General features: G+C 40.5%; 2 protein-coding genes across 2 annotated transcripts; one reads left to right on the top strand and one right to left on the bottom strand.

Annotated features, from left to right (window-relative positions):
• Window positions 1–848: 848 nt before the first annotated feature.
• ATP6V1D (ATPase H+ transporting V1 subunit D) lies at window positions 849–11,434 on the bottom strand. The gene is made up of 9 exons (XM_086462247.1): window positions 11,336–11,434; window positions 8,556–8,673; window positions 7,386–7,465; window positions 5,929–5,996; window positions 4,804–4,848; window positions 4,216–4,319; window positions 3,721–3,787; window positions 2,227–2,305; window positions 849–1,622 (listed from the first exon to the last, which is right to left on the bottom strand). The coding sequence occupies exons 1-9, from the start codon at window positions 11,374–11,376 to the stop codon at window positions 1,481–1,483; spliced, it is 744 nt and encodes a 247-aa protein (XP_086318373.1). The 5' UTR covers window positions 11,377–11,434; the 3' UTR covers window positions 849–1,480.
• Window positions 11,435–11,785: 351 nt separating this feature from the next.
• Window positions 11,786–22,551, top strand: EIF2S1 (eukaryotic translation initiation factor 2 subunit alpha). The gene is made up of 8 exons (XM_086462398.1): window positions 11,786–11,853; window positions 13,785–14,026; window positions 15,542–15,621; window positions 16,089–16,240; window positions 18,932–19,038; window positions 20,905–21,002; window positions 21,931–22,074; window positions 22,385–22,551. The coding sequence occupies exons 2-8, from the start codon at window positions 13,786–13,788 to the stop codon at window positions 22,508–22,510; spliced, it is 948 nt and encodes a 315-aa protein (XP_086318524.1). The 5' UTR covers window positions 11,786–11,853; window position 13,785; the 3' UTR covers window positions 22,511–22,551.

Here is a 22,551-nt window from a genome sequence, read left to right on the forward strand (position 1 = left end):
CTTCTTGGAGTGGATCTTGGGAATCTTCTTTCTGCCACTTTGCTGAATGTGTGAAAGATGCTGTGACCCATCAGTGCCCTAGAGGATGTCCCCTGTTCCTTCTGACACCGTGCATCCGGTGGGAGAGGTAACATGTCCTCAGGTCTAGTTTCTTTCAAGCTGGACCTGTATCTTACAACTGAGTATGGACTTACAGCTCAGCTGTGCTGCCTTCAGCTTCAAAAAAGAAAAGAAATGGCCTTGTACTTCATACAATTACAAAATTACTTTTTAAAGGTGTTAATAGAAATTAATTTCCTTGCACTTACCCTGCATCTGCACTTAAGTGCTGGATCATGATTAAAGAAAGATGCTTTACCTTGAAGAGACAAGAAGTACTAGAGACAAGGTACTAGTATTGGCAGGTGTTTAGTTTGCTAATTGCAAATCCCTGTCTTTAGGAAAATGGCCCTTCAAACTGAACAGCATTTGGTGGCAGCCTGTTTATCAGCTGCTCTCCCAGACTCCCCTGATCAGCCTAGGACATGAAGAATCACAGCAAGGACGGACTGCTGTACATTCAACCCTGCTTTGCTTGCCAACCTACTGGTTGCAAGGAAGATTTGGAGCAACGGGTAGCTGGACAGTTAGGAAGTTTCTGTCTGTTTGCGGCAGGAGGGGAGCCCCTTCTCTTTGGTTACTTACCTAAAGCAGTAAAGGTGAAGCGAATGTGGGCACAGGCTGAAAAGAGATGTGCCCAGTGCAGATTCTAAGTTGGGGGTAGGGGATGAAGTGAAGGTTTTAGTTTGAAATCAACGTGACAGACTTTTAAGACCATCATCTTCTAGCAACTTCAGCTAGACACCAGATACATAACATTTAAAATTTTTACTTGTTTCTAGCAGAGACAGTACACAAGTTGGCATAACCTCTAATTAAAACCAAAGATGTTTTAGGCCAATGATAACAATCGTGCAACAAAAACAAATCACAGAAGACTGTGGATTTCATCAACAGGTTAGAAAACTAGAGTTGCCTTTGCTGACATTTGACTTCAGCTGTGCTTTAAGCAATTTGTACGTTAACAGTTCAGCAGTAAAGAACATTACATGCATCTCCCTCCCCAAATAATGTTTTCCTCTACGTGCACAAGGAAGGGGAGCATTGAAAGAGGAATCCGATTAGGCAAATCAAGAGCCATCCTGCAAAAACCATAGCTACGGACAGTCATTCCTACTAAGTGAAAAAACAGGCTGAGCGTGCAATAGAAGGCTTTCCTGATAGTACAGCACCTGACTCATCTCCCATTTTCTGCCTGTGCTGCAGTCAAGTTCTCAGATTTCTAATCTCCCAGGAGAAATCCACAATCCATTCAACTCAAGACTTACACACCAACGGAGAAGCCACACAAGTATCATTGAGGCAACATGTCCTGAATGATATTGCAATTGGACATTCTGGATTGTGGGTCCCCTGCTCCATATACAACAACTGTGCTGGGTTACTCAAAGAGAAGGTCTTCATCCTTCTCTTCTGCTAAGAGATTGGCTGGCTCATGTTCCCCACCAGCAGCCCTCCGCAGCTCCCGTTCTTTCTCAGATTTTTCTTTCAATACTTTTTTCTTTTCCTGAATCTTCTTTAACCTGTGAAGAGAAATATCGTTTATCTGCGAAACAAGTATATTTTCATAAAACAGGCTAGCAGCAAAGATGCCATACAACTTGGATATGATAAAGCTCCCTGGAGGAGATCCCCAGGAAATTAAAATCCTGTAACAAATGGCAAAAGGCTTTTATCACTAGCTGCTGCCATTGAAAAAACTTCATCTCTGCAGATTAACTCATTTCTTCATCCAACCTATATATTCTTGACCGTAAACAATGCATTATACTACTCTGCTTGTCTTTAATGAATTTAAATCTCCTTTAATTCATTTCAAGTTTGACATTTTTGCTTCAGGTAGCCCAGAACACACCTGTATGGCAGAGGTGTCCTTAAAGCAGAACACCTCAGTGTACTGTATCACATCATTCCCTCTGGAAGAATGATGACAGCTATGTACAATCTCATGGTAGGGATTCATTTGTAACTTTCAGACAAGTAACTGCAGATCTCCAAGTGCCCAGCTCTGGAAACTCAGTGTGCAGTAAGAACTAGGTCATGTTTAACAGTCTTCACTGCCAGACTTAGTGAGTAGTTCCCGTAAGTCTATTTGAGAAAGAGACCAGGCTAGTGTTAGATATTTACCTGTAGAATTCCTCTCGTTCTCGTTCATCCAGTTCTGTGATGATATAAGAAAGAGTACGCTCGATCCTGGGAATGATCACTAAAAAAATATAAATAAGGAAGTTGTTGGGATTGCTGTTACATTAGCCAGGAAGTTATCTAATGCAGTGCACAGATGGTTGTTTAAAGTCAACCTAGTACATGTTTTGGCTAGGGGGAATTTACATGTCTTTCATGGAGGATCATACTATTTCATTATGGACAAGTATACAAAATTGTTTCTTCACTAAGTCCAGGACTAAACTAGGACTCTCAACATCACAGAATCTCCCATAGCACGTTCTTTTGAAAGATTCAATAGAATCAGTAAGCACTGATTCCTGATGGTTTGTAATGTCCTTCCTTCACATCAAAGTGGTTTAAAAAAACAATCCTGCAAGAGGTGGGCAAGATTTTAATTAAAACTATGTTTTTCCATCACATTCTTCCAGAAACTTTTGTTCAGTATAGCACTTTTACTCACAGAATTACAATCTGAGTTTGAAAAAGCCGTCATGAAAACAAATACTCAAATATAAATATAACACCATCAAAAGGGAAAAGATAAGACATTAAACAAAGCTTTAACACCCAACTGGGCAAGTTATGTGTCAGAATTGCCTTTTGAAAGGAGAAAGCTGTTATCAGCATGACCAAAGTTATTTGGAAGGCTGCAAAGAAAACTTTTTCTACACTCAAATTTGCAGAGTGATAAGCTGCAGATAAGGCCTGCACATTCAAATGTAAAAATTATTAAATCCAAGCTATCAACAACTCAGAAAGGAACCTGAAATAATTAAACCAGTCTGGATACTGCAGCAAAAGGCATCACAGCAATATTGTCCACAGGTGTACTTAAGAAATTGCAAGAAACAAATTTACAAACAAGAATGTGAAGGATAAGGATTTCAGATGAAAGAAAAATAGCAGAGTATTGACGTTAGTACTGTTCTGTTTCCTGTAACACAAACCTGAACAAGTTACCAAGATTTCTCTTTGGATGCCTACTCTGTGATCCCATCCAAAACCAACAAAAAAAGTCACCAGCTCTCCACTGGACACCACCATTACATTTTAAAAGCTATTATGCTAGCTATTAGAATATCTTAACACATAGAAACATCCTGTGTTTTGTTTCTGGTCAACAGGCTTGACCAAATACATCAAAGTCATGAGCAGAGACTCTAGAATGTGTTTGTGAAGTCTCGGTTCTATAGGTTCTCAATACAACTCCCTCATCACTTTCTCATGTTTGCACACTCATTTATCTCTGCGTACTCCAGTCCATTCCACTGGGCTTTTAATTTTTGTTCTTACTTGCACTATGCTTCACTGTAATGCTTTCTGAAAAGTTCTTGGACTGGTTAGAAATCCTAACAAGAAAGAAGTCAAAAGAAGAGTGGCTTCCATGACCCTGCTCCTCATCTTGCATGGAGACAGAAAAATACTATGCATCCCAGATGGAAAAATACTCACCATGTTCAATTGCATTCACACGTCTGTTTGTTATTTTAATGGCTTCATCCAAAGTAACAAAGGATGTCTGATGGAATGGGATTAAATAATTAATACATAACAAGACAAATTCAGCATTTCCATCAATTCTCTACACAAAACCAAAGAGCACTTGAAAGCCAAAGCCAAGTCTGTAATGTAGTTTTACAGACTACATTCTTGATAGAAGCAGAATTTTTTTCTACTAATGTCAGGAGCGTACTGAACACTGCACATTAGCAGTTACAAATACCAACTCCCCCAAAAGAAAGTTTCTCCTTAGCATTAAGGAATTCTTTGCAGCGGTAATGTAACTGTTTTATGGCTGGAAAAGGTTTACAACGTTGTACAACACTGGGACCAAAGGAGTATAGTGCAGCTCCAAGTAGTATAAGCTACAATCCCTGAGACTATGTTGCTTTTGTTTTGGAACAGTAAGAAACCAGTGATCCCCTTCTTTTTTTTCCTCCCACCAACCTGTAAGGAGGCCAGTTCCACAAGCAGCTCCACAGCTTTGGCATAGTTCCTCTTCAGCTTAGCCAGCTGTTCTCCACCTCTGGCCAAGCCAGTCAGCTCATAGCCTGAAAAAAAAAAAAAAAAAAAAATCATCAAATAACACTTGTTGCTATTGCTACTATGGTGTTTTCTTACTAGATAAAAATTAGTCCTTTAGAAACTGCAGGGATATGGACAGCTCAGCAGTGACAAGCTAAAGCCTTTGCCTATTAACAAACTGTCTTTGTAGTGGTTTATGTTACTACAGATCATTGTTGTCCATGTCCCCAGTAAGACCTACCAGTCTCAAAACCTGGTAATTTAAGACAAGCCTTCTCCTCATCTGAAAAACTTGCTGATTTAGGAAATAAAATCCACTATAGTCCCTAATAATCCCTACATGTCACAGGAACAGCGAAAGCATCACAGAGGGAGTAAGAACACCTATGCCTATGATGTAAACTGACTTATCAGCAAGACAAGCTATGACATGACGTAAGAACTATTTTTGTATTGGCACAGAAGAGCCGTAAGTACATGTGAGAGAGAAAATACTTGGTTTGTACTTACTGTCCCCTCCTTCTTGGTAATGCTCAAAAACTGGCAAGGTTACACCTGACAAAAGTGAACAAGAATGTGTGTAAGAGACATAAGGGGTTATAGATTACGTACAAGTCACTTTTACCCCATTTGCTTCTAATAAATTCTGTAAGCTCAGAAGTTTTGTTTCCAAAATCTTCCTATATAGAACGATTAAATCATACAGGCTCTGACATCTTAATATGGGACTTTGGAACTGTATGGAGATCACAGAGATCTAGACACATGAAAAATTCAGGGAAGTATTCTGGTTTGTTCAGTGTTCAGTTTTATTATTTTTCTGTTTATATTTTAAGCATTCAATCCTGATTTATCTTTCTTGTTTTCTACAGAAAATTATTGATATTTAATTTCCTGTAACTTACTTAATTTCCTGATCTATTTTTCAGTAAAGCTCTATGAACTTATGCTTTGTCCCAAGATCTAGAAATTGGATGGCAGTTTATGCACACTCATTTAACTTTAAGAGAGGTAAATAATGAAATATAAAAAATATATTTTATATATATAATATAAATATAAAAATTACATGCGGTATGTGAAAATAACAGCAAATTGCAAGTGTTCCTACTGTTAGATGAATAAGAGAAATAAAGAAGAGGAGACAGTGTTTGGATACATTCCTATATATTTCCATCTCCTCCCACAATTATGATGAAAGGCTGAGGTAGCTGGGTCTCTTGATCTTGGAGAAGAGGAGACTGAGGGGTGACCTCATTGATGTTTATAAATACGTAAAGGGCGAGTGTCAGGAGGATGGAGCCGGGCTCTTCTCGGTGATGGCCAATGACAGGACAAGGGACAACGGGTACAAGCTGGAGCACAGGAGGTTCCACATTAACATGAGGAAAAACTTTTTCACTGTGAGGGTGACAGAGCACTGGAACAGGCTGCCCAGAGAGGTTGTGGAGTCTCCTTCTCTGGAGACATTCAAAACCCGCCTGGACACGTTCCTGTGTGACCTGCTCTGGGTGGTCCTGCTCTGGCAGGGGGGTTGGACTAGATGATCTTTCAAGGTCGCTTCCAACCCCTGACATTCTGTGATTCTGTGATTCCCTGAAGAGCTGAAATATTCATAGTCTGCAAAAGAGTCACCTGCTACATTGTCTTTTTTAGCTCTGATCTTGACTTGAGCTTTGTTCACATTTTGGATCACAGTGGTACTGTAAGGAAGAAAAAAAAATCTTAATCAGGAATGCTGATGTGGTTCATTAAGTCATCATTATATACAAGATGAAGTAATTATCAAATATCTGTAAAGATTTGGAAATGGTCTTCAGCTCAGTTCTCTATGCAATTCATTGCACAGACTTTGAAGCTAACACAGAAGCTTTGAAAGAAATAGGTTTCCATCAATGTTTGGAAACTTAAAAGATGCAGAGTCTGTGAAATGTAACTTTAAAATGTTTTAGACCAAGTATACAAAGCATAAAAACTAGCCAGTTATCTGGCAAACTACTTATTAAAATATTTTAATAACATCGAGTCTAATCAACCTGTTGATTTTTTCACAATAAAAGTGAAGAAATTTCAAGGCTTTAATGCAGACCAAGGCCACAACATTTTGTTCATTTGAGTTTGTATGCATTTGGTCTTTCAAAACATTTATGAGTTTGTTTACCCACTAACTCTATCATATTAACAAACTTAAGCCTGTACAACAATTTGTCTTGAAAAATTCTAAAGTGTCTTAAGGTCTTCCCAGAACAGGTCGCTACAGCCAACTCTTCTACTGGAGTACAGTTTGCTTATAGGGTGGAATCTGTCTATTGTTTATAGCTAAACACTGCAACAGCAAACAGCACTCTATGCAAATGAAAGGGCAAAAAGACTTCTCCAGCAGCACAGAGATTACTACTGTCTGATCACTTAGTTCTTCCCCATTAACTGGTAGTACCATCAGCTGAATCATTAACACTTCCCCAACTGTATTCCAGAAGATCTATGCACACTTGAATGAATTACACAAACACCCTAGTTAGAACTCTAAGGCATTAAAATGCAATTAAAAAATATCCTACTGGAGGAAGGAGACTTGTTTCCCCTCTCACAAGCCCTAACTAGCCCTAGCGAGACAAGAGGTCAGTGAGATAAGAGGTTAGAACAATTAGTAAAACTACTGCAGGACTTACTTGGAGAAAATAACACACGATACATCCAGCCCTCAAATTCACAAGAACGATCAAAATAATAAATGGTCCAATACTCTGCTATAAATTCTTCTTTCCCTACATTTTAGATTCCAAGCTGCAAAAAGCAACATTCTCAAATCAAGGATTTGTATGTAAAGTAAACTCTGTTCATCTTTCCACTTTATTTAGCCTCTGATGGAGTACACATTTCCATCATGCAAATCACCTCACTCCTGCAGTGATGTCTCCCACCTTTACCTAACAGAATTCAGTTCATCCTGTCCTATCTTGTCCACTGTTTTTTTTTTTCTTTTTAAATTGCACTTAAGAATTTTACATTTTTTCCAGAAGAGAATTCAACGATTTGTTGACAGCTCCTAACCCGTTGGGTAGGACATCTGCAAGATCATCAATCCTCACCTGAAATCTCCTGCTGTAAACTTTGCCTCAGCAAGTGAAAAGGCAGCTTCTCTCATCACCTCACCCATGAGCATCTTAGTCTGTTTTGTTTTTTTTTTTAAAAAAAAAAAAAGGCACATCATTACTCCTTTTCCAGGATACATAACTAACAGCATAAAGACAAGAATGAAAAAGAGACTGGAAAAGTCCTGTATGTGTAGCTTACTCTCAAACTACAAACTGTAATTCCCAGGAGACTGGTAAAAAAATAAATACTTTAGCTGTTTCACTGAGCCAGTGTAGAATTCACAGAAACAGCAAAAGACTTGTCTGTCTTAATAATCACAACAACACAGCAGCTCAGTACGAAAACATTCTTACGATGTATGTGGCTTTGTGAAGCTGCGCTCTCCTCCTACTCCATTTTATCCCAATTTTTACACATTTGAAGCCCTTGTAGCTAAAGCGCATGCTATTGAGAAGCAAGAGCCTCTGTGTATTACATAGTCAACAGGAAACAAGATGCAGAGTGCCAAAAGCTTGTCTACAGCATGGCAACAAAGCAATACTGCTAACCATGGATATAGTGGCCGTTGCAGCCAAAACAGTACAGCTAAAACCCATCTAGTATGGTAGAACAGAACATGCCATATTAGGCTCTACTGAGATCTTAGATTTGTCATTCATGTTGCAAAGGAAGAAGCAGGACTCGGTGTTTCTTCATAAAGGAACAAGTTCCATCTGGACAAAACTTCTGCTTTCTAGCATACCTAGTCATGCAGGGAACATTATAGATCTGCAGTACCCTCTCAAGCCAGATAAAGCAACAAAAATGGGGCTACAGAAAACATGTTAAATCCACTGAAGTATCTGGCAGCACCGGAGCAAATTCCCTGTAATTTAGAAGAGATGATGGGGAACTTGGGACACAAAAGAAAGCAGAGCCTAGGACTGGTTGGAAAGAGGTGAAGAATATTAGCTCTTACAAAATTTCTGCATTGCTGCAGCCAGAAAAACATAATTCTGCTCACCTGTCTTCGGTAGCCTCGCTTACAAAAAATGGGTTATGCACAAACTTGTCCTACATTCCAGCCCACCTAGTGGAGTCAGGAGGAAGGGAACGCACACCTGACAGAACAGGCAGGTTTCAAATAGAGTGAGCCAAATAGAGGGAAATTCTAATTTACCTACCTCAATAATTTTCTTAAGGATCTGCCTGAATCGAAGTGTCAAAGCGTCAGATTTTTTCTTCAAGAGGTTACGACCTGTCTGGGCTCCTTTCAAACGGGCCTTCATGATGGTCTGAGCCCTGTTAAACAGAGGAAGAAATTACTGTCCTGCATCATCTGAAGGGATTATGAAAAACTTAGGCAAAGTTTTCTGACATAGACACGACTGAAATTATGAAGCAACCAAGAAACATCAATGCAGTAACATAGGATGGCCACTTCAGGATGGAATTTTAGATTCCCATTTAAAATCAAGGAAATTTATTACATTTATCTCTGTCATCAATGAGAATTACAGGTTATTATCTGCAAAGTCAAAGATCACGGAAAATTTACATGTCATTTTTCAGTGCTTCCATAATAGGAAACAAGAGTTTTCATTTTTCTTGATGACCTGCAAGTACCAGAAATCAAACTACCCCAAAAGCCTCCTGTCAGTGTGACACTGGTATTGCTTTTAAGCTTTTTTACTATGTCATCTTCTCAAAATCAGACAAGACAGCAAATTCTTCATGTGATCGTAACTGTTGATGCTGTGTTCTGATCTTACAGAGCAACAAGATACAGCAGTTGTAAATTTCTGGTTTAAAAAAGTCAGAAAGTACAATGATTCCATATCTTCATCTGCTGCACAGCTTTACAAGCTAATTAAGACAATCAGAAGCATCAGTATAAATGGGCTGTTAGTGAGCTAGCTGTAGCACTGTATGTCCTTCACTTTCAGCAGCACACTTACAGGTTTCTTGTAGGGCATTAGGAACTGAAGAAGGATCCAAACCTTGCTTCCCTCTCCACTGTGGAGTATATTTTAATGTGAAGAATCTTTTTTTATTTAAGTTAACTAGAATAGCAGGAGCTATACTACAAAAACCCCAAGCTGTGCTAACTTAAGCCACCACTTCATATGTGCAGCCACTACACACAAAGGACAACAATCCAGTCAACTCTACGCAAAGAGAAGCCTTGTACGCTTCCTCTCTGACCTTGGAAAAAGGAAGTATATTTAAAATTTCAACTACACAGTGGAATCCATGACTTTCCACATCTACTGGCATGTGATGAGAATAGCTCTGTTAATATCTACCAAGGCACAAATACTTTCTGCATCTTTATGATAAAAAGAAAAAACCAAAGTCAAAGAGTAAACAGCAGCTTTACTTCCACAACAAGCACGACTCTGTCACCACCTTGAACTAACTTGTTCGCTCTGTTCACCACCTGCCAGAGACCAGCTGACCTTCTAGTTCAAGCAAGATCTCACAGGCTCTCAGAGTGCACTAAACAAAGTCTTGTTTACTGTCAAGGAGACGGAGCAGCTTCTGTAATTGATGACACCCAGCGCAGACGTGATACCAGCAAGCCACTTTGTAAAGATAAAAAAACAAAACAAAAAACCCAAACCTTGTGAAATTCTGTTCTGTCAGGTAACAAAAATAATTGTCACAGAGGAAGGCCATGTTTTATCATGCTAACTGACATTCCTATCAAAACATCAGCCACATTGTTGGTCTATTACCTCATCTGCAACAGGGCTTGTAAATACTGAGCCTTTGTACATCACCACTTTCTTGCCACAATGACTATCAGCCCACAAAACCAGACACCTTTTAAAAGTGATTGAAGTGCCTCCTCCTTGGACGTGTAAAGAGCACTACTGAAGAGCGGGAGTGAGACCAGATAACATAGTATATGCAATAATCTATTTCTGAACTAAGTTTCAAAACAGAACCTTTACCATGTAATGTATTAATCTTTCCATATAAACTGTTACTTCCTGTGTCCTGAGCTCATACATGAAGGAATAATTATTATTTTTACATTTGAGGTTTTCTGTCCTGCAAGGCACCTTTTCCTAAAGACTACATGCAGGCACCAACCCGATTTTATGCAAGAAGATTTGAAACAGCCTTTCACCTTCAGGCAAAGTCTTTCTGTCCTGAAGGGCTCTGAAGAGAAACTGAACGTTATTAAAACAGTGGTTTTATTAGCCGATAAGTTTCAGTTGTTTATGTTCATTCCCATGTTAGCAGCTTTCTAAGCCTTGTCAGGAGACATCTGATTTCATGATGAACAATTTGCTGTCAGGATCTGGAAAATTACTTGACTGCCTACCGCACTTTACACAATTTACTTCCTCCTTTAACACTTTGTGGCCAACCTCTTGTACAGCAGTATCATCTATTAAAAAGTTAAGGGAAGCTATGGTTCGATTCGTGCATTTTTTTCTTACACATATATTCTACAAATTGTTCTTTTTAAGATAAAGGTTTGCATAATTAAATAGCTCCCCACCCCCCGCCACTGGAAGCTGCTTGTGCCATGGTACTGGACGCAGCAGTGGCCCGCCGACGGCCGGCAGAGCTGATTTTGAGCCTGAAAAGATAAATTGAACAGAAGGTCGAACCGCGGCCTCCAGCCGCTCGTCGCAGCGCTTTACAGAAAGCCCATCGGCACCGGCCGACACCACGGTTTCCAGCGCCGGAGCCCAGCTGGGCGCAGCAGCCCCGGGAACTCCCGCCTCGGCGCCCCCGCAAGGGCTGCCCGGAGACGGCCCCCACCCCCCGCCGCTGCCCCCTCGGCGCTAACGCGCCCCCGCCGCTGATGCTCGGGGCACAAGACAGACCCGGCCGCCGCCGCACTGGGACCACTCGCCCCGCCGGGGCCGCTCGCCCGAGGGCAGGGGCGGCGGCCGGCCCACAGCGCCCCCTCAGCCCGTCCCGGCGCGGCCCGCCCGACACTCACATCCGTGAGGGGAAGATCTCGATGCGGTCCTTGCCCGACATGGTGGCGGCGGGGCTAAGCGCGGCGCAGGGCGGCGGGGACCGCTCCGAATCGCACCACTGTCACCGCCGCCGCCGTCACGTGACGCGGGCCCGCTGCCCCCACCATCGCGGGCGGGGTCTGGGAACACCCGGATGCCGGCGCAGCTCCCCCGCCAGTCTCTTGTGGTCACGTGTCCCCCGGGGACGGGAAGGAAGAGGCGTAATTGGCTCCCGGGTCTGTCTGCCCGCGTTGCTCGCAGCGCTCGGTCTCGGGGAGGGGGGGGGGGGGGGGCGCTCTAGCACAGGGCGGCCTTCTGCCTCGACGTTGAGACTCTATGGGGCGCGGTGCTGGCCTATGGCGTGCGGAGGAGGGGGAGTGGGGCGGGCTGGCGCCTGCGCAGTGGAGCGGCGGTGGCCAGGCGCACGCTGAGGCAGGAGCGGGAGCAGCGCGAGACCCCGGGCCGCGAGCACAGAACGGGACCCCTCGGCCGTTGCCAGGTAGCGGCTGCGCCCCCGCTGCCGATCGCGCCTCGGGGCTGGGCTGGGCCGGGCCGGGCCGCGGCTCCTCCGGCTCCGCGGTGTCGGGAGGGGACCCGGCGCGGCTGAGGGCTGGGCCTGGGCGCTTGGGCCCAGCTCGGGCGGGGCGGGAGGGACCGGCGCCGCACCTGCGAGCTCTCCAGCCGGCGGGTCCGCTCTTCCCGGGGGTCCGGCCCGCCTTTCACTCGCGCCGTGATGGAGTTAGGCCCTTCTCGGCCCGCCAGCGGCTGTCGGCCGCCCTGGGGGCCGCTTCGCTTCTCCGGTGCTTAGCTGTCGTTGGACATCGGCCGTGTCAGCGGCGCTCCAGCGGCCGGAGGAGTCGCTGGTCGGAAGTTACTCCATTTTGCCATTTTCCGCAGAGATTTGTGCAGCCGTGGGGACTTAAACGTTTGCTGAGGCGTTTCTAACGTCTTGGAAAGATGCTTTCTAGCGCTGCTTGCTTCTGAGGGTCTTCCACAGAAGGCCGAAGTAAAAAGGTTGTTTCTGTGGAGAGAGGAGTAAAATGTTCTGTGTGCAGAGCGGTGTTTGTCCATTCTTGCTTGCCGTGGTTGGGACTTGTTACTTTGCAATATATCTTTATTATGTATCTCATAAGTAGACATGTAGGATTAAGCTGAACTGCATTAAGTGGACTAGAAAAGCGAACGGTAAAGTTTTTATTTTTAGTCTTGGAGTTGTTTGTTCAGCTTCAAGTTATACAAAACTAGAGGAGTGTTTTTTATAATACTTTACTAATCTGTATTTCCCCTTTCTGAAAGTTAAGAATGGAGTTAAGGGTGGACAGAGTCTTCTGAATTTTGTGGCTGTGTACATAGCACTTGGCGTTACCACCTTACTCTTAAATTCTCATATAGCTAGAAGGCATTAGCGCTGCTGTAAAGATCGAGACCAAAACTTCAAGGTGGTGAATACAGCAAACCTGAAGGAGTGATGCATTTGACTCTGCATCTTGGGGTTATACTTCTGTAGGAAACTTCAAGGCATAGGCAAAAGGAATTGAACTAACCTGCTTAGTAGTGACGAGCATGTGGATTCATCATCAGGAAAATGAAGCGGTTTAAGCATTCCTTCTTACCGCTCACTACGTGATTATGAAGCGTTCATTTTGTACTTTAAATGTGTAAAAAAAGAATCCTGTTTTGGTTTTCAGGGTTTTTTTTCATCCTGACTCAGAATACATTGGGGAGTACTTTTTTTCCTTTTTAGTGCTTCATTCGTGTCAGGCTAGTTCTACCTTCTGTTCTGATTATTACTTTTGCTTTTTCTGCTGACAGGTGGCCTCTGGAGCAGGTCTTACAGGATTATTATATCTTGGGCTGAGTTTAGAAAGTCATCTTCTGGAGCATAGAGTCTGCTTCTTCTCAGTACTACAGAAGCTTCACTGCCTCTTATTTTCTCAGCCTCTCACATGCTGTCTTACTGTGTGCACAGAAGTACCTTTGTGAGCGCTGCAGGCTTCTTCTCTCCCATGTCCTCCTGTTGTTAAAATCTGTTTTAAAATTTTGCACAGCCTCATGAATTTAGATGAATGCAAGGTGTGCAGTGCTGCTTCTTCACTACTTGAAGTCTCTTCGCTACAGCGTGCTGTGTATAGGTGGTATGACAGTTACAGTGGATAATAAAGTCTGGGTAGCAAGCTGTTTCTACTTCAGTGCAAAAAATTAGCATCCTAGCAAATGGTTGTGATAATACTAAAATACTAGTTAATTTTTTGTTTTATTTCTATTAAAACTTCAGTATGAATTGCACAAGCCTTATCTTAATTGCAATTTCTTGCGCTAGCATTCCTCTCTATCCTCACCAGTCCTTGCTGATTTTTTTACCATGTTTATAGGAGAAGGCAGTGATGTACTGCGAAGTAGAATCTTTGTTTCTTTCTGCTCAAATTCCAGAATGCCAGGACTAAGCTGTAGATTCTACCAGCATAAATTTCCAGAGGTGGAAGATGTAGTGATGGTCAATGTTAGGTCCATTGCTGAAATGGGAGCCTACGTCAGCCTGCTGGAGTACAACAACATTGAAGGCATGATCCTGCTCAGCGAGCTGTCCAGAAGACGTATTCGTTCCATCAACAAACTCATCCGCATCGGGAGGAACGAATGCGTAGTGGTCATAAGAGTTGACAAAGAGAAAGGTACTGGGGGATATTGTGGGCTATAGCGAGAAACGCAGCTAAACTAGGGGGCTTAGGTATTCATCGGTTTTGCCAGAGGGTCTTTTTTTTTTTTTAAGGCAAAATAGACCATCATTGTGCCATGTGGTACTTGCCATCGTTCTTCTGTTCCTCTGTGCCCTTTGGGAATTGGGTTACTGAAGGTCAGTCACATCAGTAAAGATTAAGCAGGTCCTCACCAGCTCAGTGTTTGGTCAACAAATGATAGTGAAGTGAAATTTTCTATTGATAACTATGTAGATTTTCTAAGTCTCAACTGAAGAGAAGGATCACGTGATGTAGAGATAAAAATCTAAATGATGAGCATTTAGTGCTCACAGCCCATCCTATTCATTAACCAGTCTTAAACCTTGGCTATAGGATAGGTAACAGGTATATAACTATTATACCACATGAATTCTGTAGGTTGCAAGTTGAGATTGTACAGGCAACTATTTTCCTGTCTTCTGAACATTTGAATCTTTTACTATAAAGGTTTCGTTAATATATTTTCTCTTTAGAACATGTCAGATTTTGATGATACTGTTCCATGCTGTCTTTTAAAATCTAATATCCAAGTATAAGGCAATTGTAAAAATAAACATTGAGCTCATCTCCTAGAAACCTGGCTGTTGGTATGATGTTTCTCAAGTAATATGCTTACGAAATACTTACGAAACTGCAGTTAACTCTGAGATCAAGTAATGAATAACAGGATAAGAAAAAGCAGAGAGGAAAGAAAGACAAGAAGAAACTTACTTCAGATAGATCGGAAGTGAAATAAATCTCCCAGCATCTCTAATGAAAGAGTACTTCCTCTTACAAATTATTTCGTTCTTATATTAACAAACATATCTAGAATTCACGTAGTGGTCTTTTATTGAATCTTTTGGGGAACCTATAGTTGTAAGAAGTAGGCGGAGGCCTTTTCAAATTTACTAAGAGATGGTTCAAAAGATTTTTTTTCCACAGACAGTTCTCCCAAAAGAGTATCCAAGGAGTTAAGAGTCAGAATTTGAGGCCAGGCTGACTTTATTAGGAAATCATTCAGAGCTAAACTGATGGAGTGCCAACCTTGAATGAAGTTGAGTTGAGCAGTACAAAAATATGCATCAAACTTACTTCTTTGTATGCTGGTGTGATTTTTACCAGAACTGTGTACAGCAACATAGAAATGGATCACTGATTGCTGAAATACTATGAAAATGTCCTGTTAAGTTTGCAGAGAAAACATTAAGGCAGTAACTTTAAAGAATGTTGTACAAAAGAGTTGCTATTCTAAGTATTTACAGTTGAAAGAATAATTTAATATTCTAATTTGGATCATAATTTGATCATTGAAGTTTGGGTTTGTTACTTTCTGTAGCAACATATAGGGATAGCATAGGCAAGGGCCAAATCCTGAGTCAGGGTGTTTGTTCTTTATGCATTTCTCTTGAAGCAGTTAGACTTAGTTTGCACAATGCCTGACACTTTGAAAATGGTTTCCCCCAATAGGTTATATTGACTTGTCAAAAAGAAGAGTTTCTCCAGAGGAGGCAATCAAATGTGAAGACAAATTCACAAAATCAAAGACTGTAAGTTTCTTTGCTGTATTTGGGGACTGTCTATTTCAAGCTTCTTTCCTGAGCACCTGCAACGCACAGACATAAGATAATAGGAAAATAAAGTGGTGTTTTCGTTTATTAGGCATGCTCTGATCCCCATTTACCCATGCAAATATATATAACCAGCTCATCTGTCCGTGAGAGCTCTGGTAAGCTGCTGCTTCATTAATGAATAGATCAAGTAAGATGTCAGTTGAAAATTTGTGATGTAAAGGGGTGTATTTAAATGATCAGACATCCAAAAGTAGATGCTGGTTTAGCACACTCAGGACAACTTTTATTGGAAAGGCATGCAGGCAGTTTAAGGCATTGACTCCCACCCCTACTACTGAGTGGTCTTATGCTTTTGAGTAGAAGGCTTACCATTAAATATTACTTTTGATCTAAATTTTTGTCTGGTTTTGGTATTTGTTTTTAACACTTCTTTTGTGTTTCAGGTTTATAGCATCCTTCGACATGTTGCTGAAGTCTTGGAGTACACTAAGGATGAGCAGCTTGAGAGCCTGTTCCAAAGAACTGCCTGGGTGTTTGATGACAAATACAAAAGACCAGGATATGGTGCTTATGATGCATTCAAGCATGCAGTCTCGTAAGGACATCGTTTCTACTTCTAGGGGCTTATTTCAAATTGCAGAGAAGTATTTCCTGGAATAGATCCATCATAGTGTTCTCTTGGGGTTTTTTTGTTAGTGGTGTTTTTTTTTCCCCAGAGTCAGTATGTAGAATGTACTGGTCAAGTAGTAAATTTTGACATCAATCTTCCAGTTGCTTATTGTAGGTTTCTCTGTCTTACTGCTTTCTTCAAGTTCCCAGTGCTCTTGAGAAAGAAGGCTCAGAGATGACTTGTTTTTATTCATCTTTGAGTCTGCCAATCAGTGTATGTCAGGTTTTTAAAAGCAGTAATTGAATTTGATATGGAGAAATACTGAGGCATTGGTGAATAATATGTTTTAAGTATAAAAGAAACATGTGATGACAAACGCTGGAGAGCTTTCCGTTGCTACAGATGAGCCTGTGACATTTCATACAGAAGAAGCAGCACTGATCTTGGTTTGTCTACCAGGATTTGCCTGTTCTTAGTCCCAAGCAGATGTTATCAAAAATACCTGTGTCTGAAGATATTTCTGCTCAGAGGTGACTGTCACTTTTCTACTGTTCAAGCAGTTTTTTGAATGCAAGAAGCTGCCTTGTTACTTCTCTGCACTGCCAAACTTAAAGAATGGGATCATGAACTCAGAAATGGAGTTATGAACAGTAAGAGATGGAAATTGTGATGCTAAGGGGATATGTACTGAGATTGCTCTCAGTTTTTTAATGGAGTCCGATATTTTAATTTGCTTTCAGAATTAATCTATTTGGTTTCCCTCTAAAGATTCTATCGTGAAATTTGCAATCCAAAAATAGATTTCTCAATAAACAGATCCGATTTTATTTTTATAGCACATAAGTCTGAGTGATGAACTTGGGTTGAACACTAGATGGCAGTAACAAAATTTTAGAAATTGTGTTGACTTTAGGAAGCAGGACACCTGGTAGCATTGTGACTTGCTTAAAACCATCTCTGCAATTTTGGAGGAGACACAACTTGTATCCTCATTTAGACTGAATGTGTTCTGTTTCATAGAATGGTAATTATTTCCTAATGATAGCAAATTTACTGATAATGGGTAAATCTGGGCAGAAGCAATTCACGATCATTCTGTAACTGATAAATACTTAGTTAAACACCTGTATGATAGAAGAGCAAAAAACTGTACTTACATTTGCTGTTTAAACTTCTCTTAAACTCAGAAAATTTCCTGAACGCACATGCCATTTGTTGCTCATCTGGTGTTCATGTTGGAACACAAACTTCTGAAGCTGTCTCAAAACATGTTTCCATCAGTAATGCCTTAAGATTTCTGGCGATGGACTGCAACTTTTGTTTGTTCCTGTTATGCTCCTACATAAAGCTATAACAGTTGAGCAGGAAAATGGGGATGTTGCTGTCTTCCTGTGCTTGCTGAAGTGCTTGTGAGAGGCTTAACGTGCTTTCGAAGAATGTGACTTGCTGTTCCTTTCTTAGTACTGAGGATTAGTGTTTTGGGGTTTCACACAGCATGATAACCTGTGGCAAAATTTTGAAGTACATGCCCTCTGATCAGTAAAAATTCAGCATTGAGGATGTGTTTGTTGAATGCCTACCAAATGCTCGTGAGAGTAACTCAAAGATTTAACAGGGTAGATTGTAAATGAAGATTCAGAATTTGCATGTCCAATAAATCACTTCTGCCATACAGGTTCATATTCTGATGTGTAAAACCTGTCATATTTCTGGGTTCTGTCTGCTTATGGTTGGCCCTTTTACTGTCTATACTCAGTATATAAAGTCATGAAAGATGACGTTTTACTGGCAGCAGTCTCCAATATTGCCTCTGGGTTTTGGGCCATTTTAGTTCATGTTTGCCTGCTAATAGTATTGTAGGTGATCTGGTGTTGTTTCTCAGAGAACTGCAACTCTTGTCTCTGAAGAACAGGAACAGTTTTTGTGAGGAGCTTTTTTGTTATGTTCTCTGTTTCAGAGGTATTTTTGGATAAAATTAGTACATCAATAGAGAATTGACACCACTTCTTCAAACAAGAGCTACTAATTTGTATTGGTAGGCAGCAGAGGAGTTTACCTCTGTGATCTTGGATTTTAAACTGTTAGCTTGTGATTTTGAAAACCTTTATGCTTTCTCTAGCCATGAATGTAGCCAACAGGTAAGTATCTGTGATCCAGTCACTGTTAAAAAGGAGTACAGAATAGCATGGAATGAGTATAGGTTACTTTGTAGAATGACAAAAATATTGCGTTTGAGTGAAACATTAAAGTAATTCAAAAACCTCAGATTCATCGTGATTTCTCTTTCATGTGATATGGGTGTATCTTTACGTTGGAGGGAACGTAAATGCCAAGCAACTAGATATTGTTTCATTCTGTGTATCGTATACAAATGGAGCTGGACAGAAGTCATTCCTTTGCATTAAAAAAAAAATTTAAAAATTCAGATCTTTCCTTGCAGAAACAGAGAGTAAACTGCTTAGCTGCTTTGTTGTTAAATGCATCCAATAGAAAATATTTTGAAAATAGATGCGGTTTTCTTCCAGGGTTTCAATGGACTCTTAAGAAATTTCCCTGGTTTTTTGCCTGGTAGATCTCTAGGATTATGCATAGGAGTATTGAAATAGTATCAGAAGTTCATGTGGTGTTGTATTCCACTTCAGTATAGCTTCTGTAACATTGCTTTGCTTCTCTCAGAGACCCTGCCATCCTGGATAGCCTAGATCTGACAGAGGAAGAGAGGCGTGTATTGATTGACAATATTAACAGACGTCTGACACCGCAAGCGGTCAAAATCCGAGCTGGTGAGTTCTTTCCAGTTGTTCATTGGACATGTCTTGACACTTAAGTTAGTGTATCTTGTTGCAAACTATAAACTCACTTAAAACTAGGGGATATTTGAGTGGAACTGTTCAGAATTAAGACACTTTAATCAAGGATGGCTTGCAAAATGCCTATGTGGGTTCTATCCCAAAGTGCAAGGTTATTTGGCTTTTATTTTTTTTCCCCCAAACTGCATATTCCTTGGGACACAAAGTAGTTGTCCTGATACATAGTGCAGTCTATCGTATTGCACTGGCGCAGAATGAATTTAAACATTTTATTCTTTTTCATTATTCAGGTGTTAAATGCATTGATTCCTTAACAGGATGATTGATCTGTGTCAGCACGGCTACAGCGGATGTCTTAGCCGCTCATCCATGAACACATGAAAATAATTCTGACTTTGCTCTGGGTGTATTTCTGACTGGTTGACTGCAGACCATTGAGCAGGATGTATTGGCTCATGCCTAGCACAGCTCTGATGTATTCAGATGTGTATTGGATGTATTTTGGATGTATTTTGAATGATGTATTGAGAAAGGGTGTGAGCCTGTTTGTCTCTTAGTAATTCGGTGCAGGCAGAAGAAGCACGTGACTTCACTACTTAAGAAGGGCCACTTTAAGATAATCTGGTTATACAGCTAACTGAACAGCCTAAAAGCATGCCTGCCATTAAAAAGATACTCAGTGTAGCAGAGTCATGTTTTTAACTATATTGAGAAATTGCCTCTGCTCTGCAAGGATATGTTGAAGAGCATTAGCACTTGTTGATTACTGTGGAGAGAAGAAAAGGCAAGCCACATCCACATGACAGTGAAGTCAAAAAGAGAGTGCAACAAGTAAGGTAGTGAAAAATTCCTTACCTGTTACTTTAGATCAACATGAGGTAATATAGACTTCAAAAATGTAAGTAGGATTTTATTGCTGTGAAGGATGAAATTGCCAACGTGAATAGCACTTCATTAATTTTGAAAATAAAGTTACTTGATGAGCATGTTCTTACTTCCTTCATCTTGCCTATTTTGTTCTGATGGTCTAAGTTGTTTTTAATTTTGTCTTCAAAGCAAGCATAGAAACTCTCCGAGGTCTTGTAGCCTCATCCTGAGGCTGACCGGGATGCTCTTCTGTGAATTTGTTTCTGATAGCTGAAAATTAATGTGGTGGTATTAGTCACCTGGAAGTGAGACTAACTTCTCTGTATAGCTTAGTCTTGCACCATTGCTACAGAGGTAAAGAAATCTTTGTCTTTAGACTAATTGGGGTATTACAGATATGACCAGCATTAGTCTATGCTTTAATTTCCAAAGACGTACCAAAAGCTATAGCTAACTACCGTTTTAGCTGTATGTTAATACAACTTACGTTAAAAAAAAAAAAAAAAGGTAAAAATTCCAGTGCTCCTCAAGTGATGCCTTTGTGCCTCTGTTGTAATTGCTGACAGAATTCCATGAATTGGAATGGATGTGCTCTTTTTCAAGTTTAATTTTTCCTGGTAAATTTTTCTTTGCTGTTTACTGCTTTTATATCTTCAACTCTCTATGTGACATACATAATTATTCCTGTTGAATTTATTAGGTGAGAGGTGAGTGAATGTGGCTGTACAATTTTGTATCTTGGCTTTTCAAAGCATGATGTAAAATGTTGTATGTTTGAAGAATCTATCAAGATTTTTACCTCAGCTTACAAGAAGGTTAAATACCTTCCTCAGCTTTGGGAGCTGCTGAGGCTGTCATTGTGGATAGACATTGGATACTAAAAAGCTTTATTAAAGCTTAAGTTAAAAGCTTTGAAGATTCTACAGCTTTTGGTAACTTCATAGTTTTATTATTTGTGTTCCTCTGTCTTAGATATTGAGGTGGCCTGTTATGGTTATGAGGGCATAGATGCCGTAAAAGAAGCTTTGAGAGCAGGCTTGAACTGTTCCACGGAGAACATGCCCATCAAAGTAAGCGTCTATCTCAATGGTGAAATTGAAAGCAAAGTTTTCTGATGCCCTCGGGTACTAGTGCGATGCAGTTGCAATTGTCACAATCACATACTGAGGCTGGGAAGCAACATATGTGTGTTCTGATTCTTCTCAAACAGGTCTGTAACACGCTTCCCTCAGCTGTGAGCTGATGGCTGTACCTGTGACTGTGCTGTGGCTTCCCTGGTTCAAGAAGCTGTATTTATTCTGTCCGATTCATTAAAGTCTAGTTTTGGCACACTGTGTACCTACTGTTCCTTTATGCAGACTTGGGGGAGGGAGCAATCCATTTTATTTTCAGGTGTAAGATTGTGTGAGAAAAGGAATGTTTGCTCCACACACGTTTGGGTGTTGGTAGAATGGCTACTGTACCCAGGCCTAGTTTTTCTTCCCTGATCATTTTAGGATATTGAGTGTGTTGCTGAATAAGTATTTTCAGAAAAACTTGACAGTACTTCTTTCTTTGAAAATTATATCTTATAATGGTTTCTTGTAAGAAAAGGAAAAGTTACATATTCAGTCATCTTAAAAAAATAATAATAATAATAATAATACTGGTTGTAACACTTTTAATTGTTTGAAAAATTGTGATAGGCTGTTTTACTGGTCTACAAAGTGGATAGCCTCTCTGCTTAACAGTATTTGTCTAAATAAATACACTATGTAGAAGTAAGTGATGCTGACATTGGAAATCAGACAGGCTGTGCACTTTCTTGGCTACTGTTTCAGTCCAAGTTGTTTATGCTTCTAGAAAGGATTTTTCTAATAGGAAAATGTTTCATCTGTGAATTGTACATTTAGAATAGTGTTGCTTGCTTTGCTTTTGCTATTTTTCCTTTGTGTTTGTTACTGAGTTTGCTTTTTTCTTTTTCCTTTTTTTCCCCCTCCAATCCCTACAATGCGATAGATTAATCTGATAGCCCCTCCTCGTTATGTGATGACCACTACAACACTGGAGAGAACTGAGGGACTCTCTGTTCTGAATCAGGCCATGGCTGTAATTAAAGAAAAAATTGAAGAGAAGAGAGGAGTCTTTAATGTGCAGATGGAGGTAAGAACATGTTACATTCTAAAATGTAACTTTTTTTCTTCCTCGCAACATTTTTAAAGTAGAACAAGATCAGTCATGCTCAGAGAAATTTTTGCAAAAAGGTATTTGAAAACTAAAAAAAAACAAACCCTGGATGTCTGTGTTCCTTAAATAAACAAATGGCCAAAAATTCTAATTTTCCTGGATTTTATTGTTTGACTGTAGGATGTATTTTATCTCTTGCTCTTTCTGTAGAATGAAAGTTTACAAACATATATGGTGGGTTTTATGACAGTTTACCATGTGTTCTGGTTTGTTTTTTTTTTTTCAGCCTAAGGTGGTTACCGACACAGATGAGACTGAGCTTGCAAGGCAGTTGGAAAGACTGGAGAGGGAAAATGCTGAAGTGGATGGGGATGATGATGCTGAGGAAATGGAAGCCAAAACTGAAGACTAAATGTTCTGGGATATTTAGAAGAGAGACCATATGGAAAATTA

Source organism: Leptosomus discolor, chromosome 3 (genome assembly GCF_034619465.1).
Source record: "Leptosomus discolor isolate bLepDis1 chromosome 3, bLepDis1.hap2, whole genome shotgun sequence".
Lineage (NCBI taxonomy): Eukaryota > Metazoa > Chordata > Aves > Leptosomiformes > Leptosomidae > Leptosomus > Leptosomus discolor.

What these genes read in the sequence shown, in the direction of transcription:
- ATP6V1D (XM_086462247.1), bottom strand. Translation starts at nt 11,376, where the DNA reads ATGTCGGGCAAGGACCGCATCGAGATCTTCCCCTCACGGAT. An exon ending in GAGATCTTCCCCTCACGGAT is followed by an intron (nt 8,674 to 11,335) that starts GTGAGTGTCGGG and finishes TCTGTTTAACAG; the next exon opens with GGCTCAGACCATCATGAAGG. An exon ending in TGTGAATGCAATTGAACATG is followed by an intron (nt 2,306 to 3,720) that starts GTGAGTATTTTT and finishes ATATTTTTTTAG; the next exon opens with TGATCATTCCCAGGATCGAG.
- EIF2S1 (XM_086462398.1), top strand. Translation starts at nt 13,786, where the DNA reads ATGCCAGGACTAAGCTGTAGATTCTACCAGCATAAATTTCCAGAGGTG. An exon ending in GCATTCAAGCATGCAGTCTC is followed by an intron (nt 16,241 to 18,931) that starts GTAAGGACATCG and finishes TGCTTCTCTCAG; the next exon opens with AGACCCTGCCATCCTGGATA. An exon ending in AGCGGTCAAAATCCGAGCTG is followed by an intron (nt 19,039 to 20,904) that starts GTGAGTTCTTTC and finishes CCTCTGTCTTAG; the next exon opens with ATATTGAGGTGGCCTGTTAT.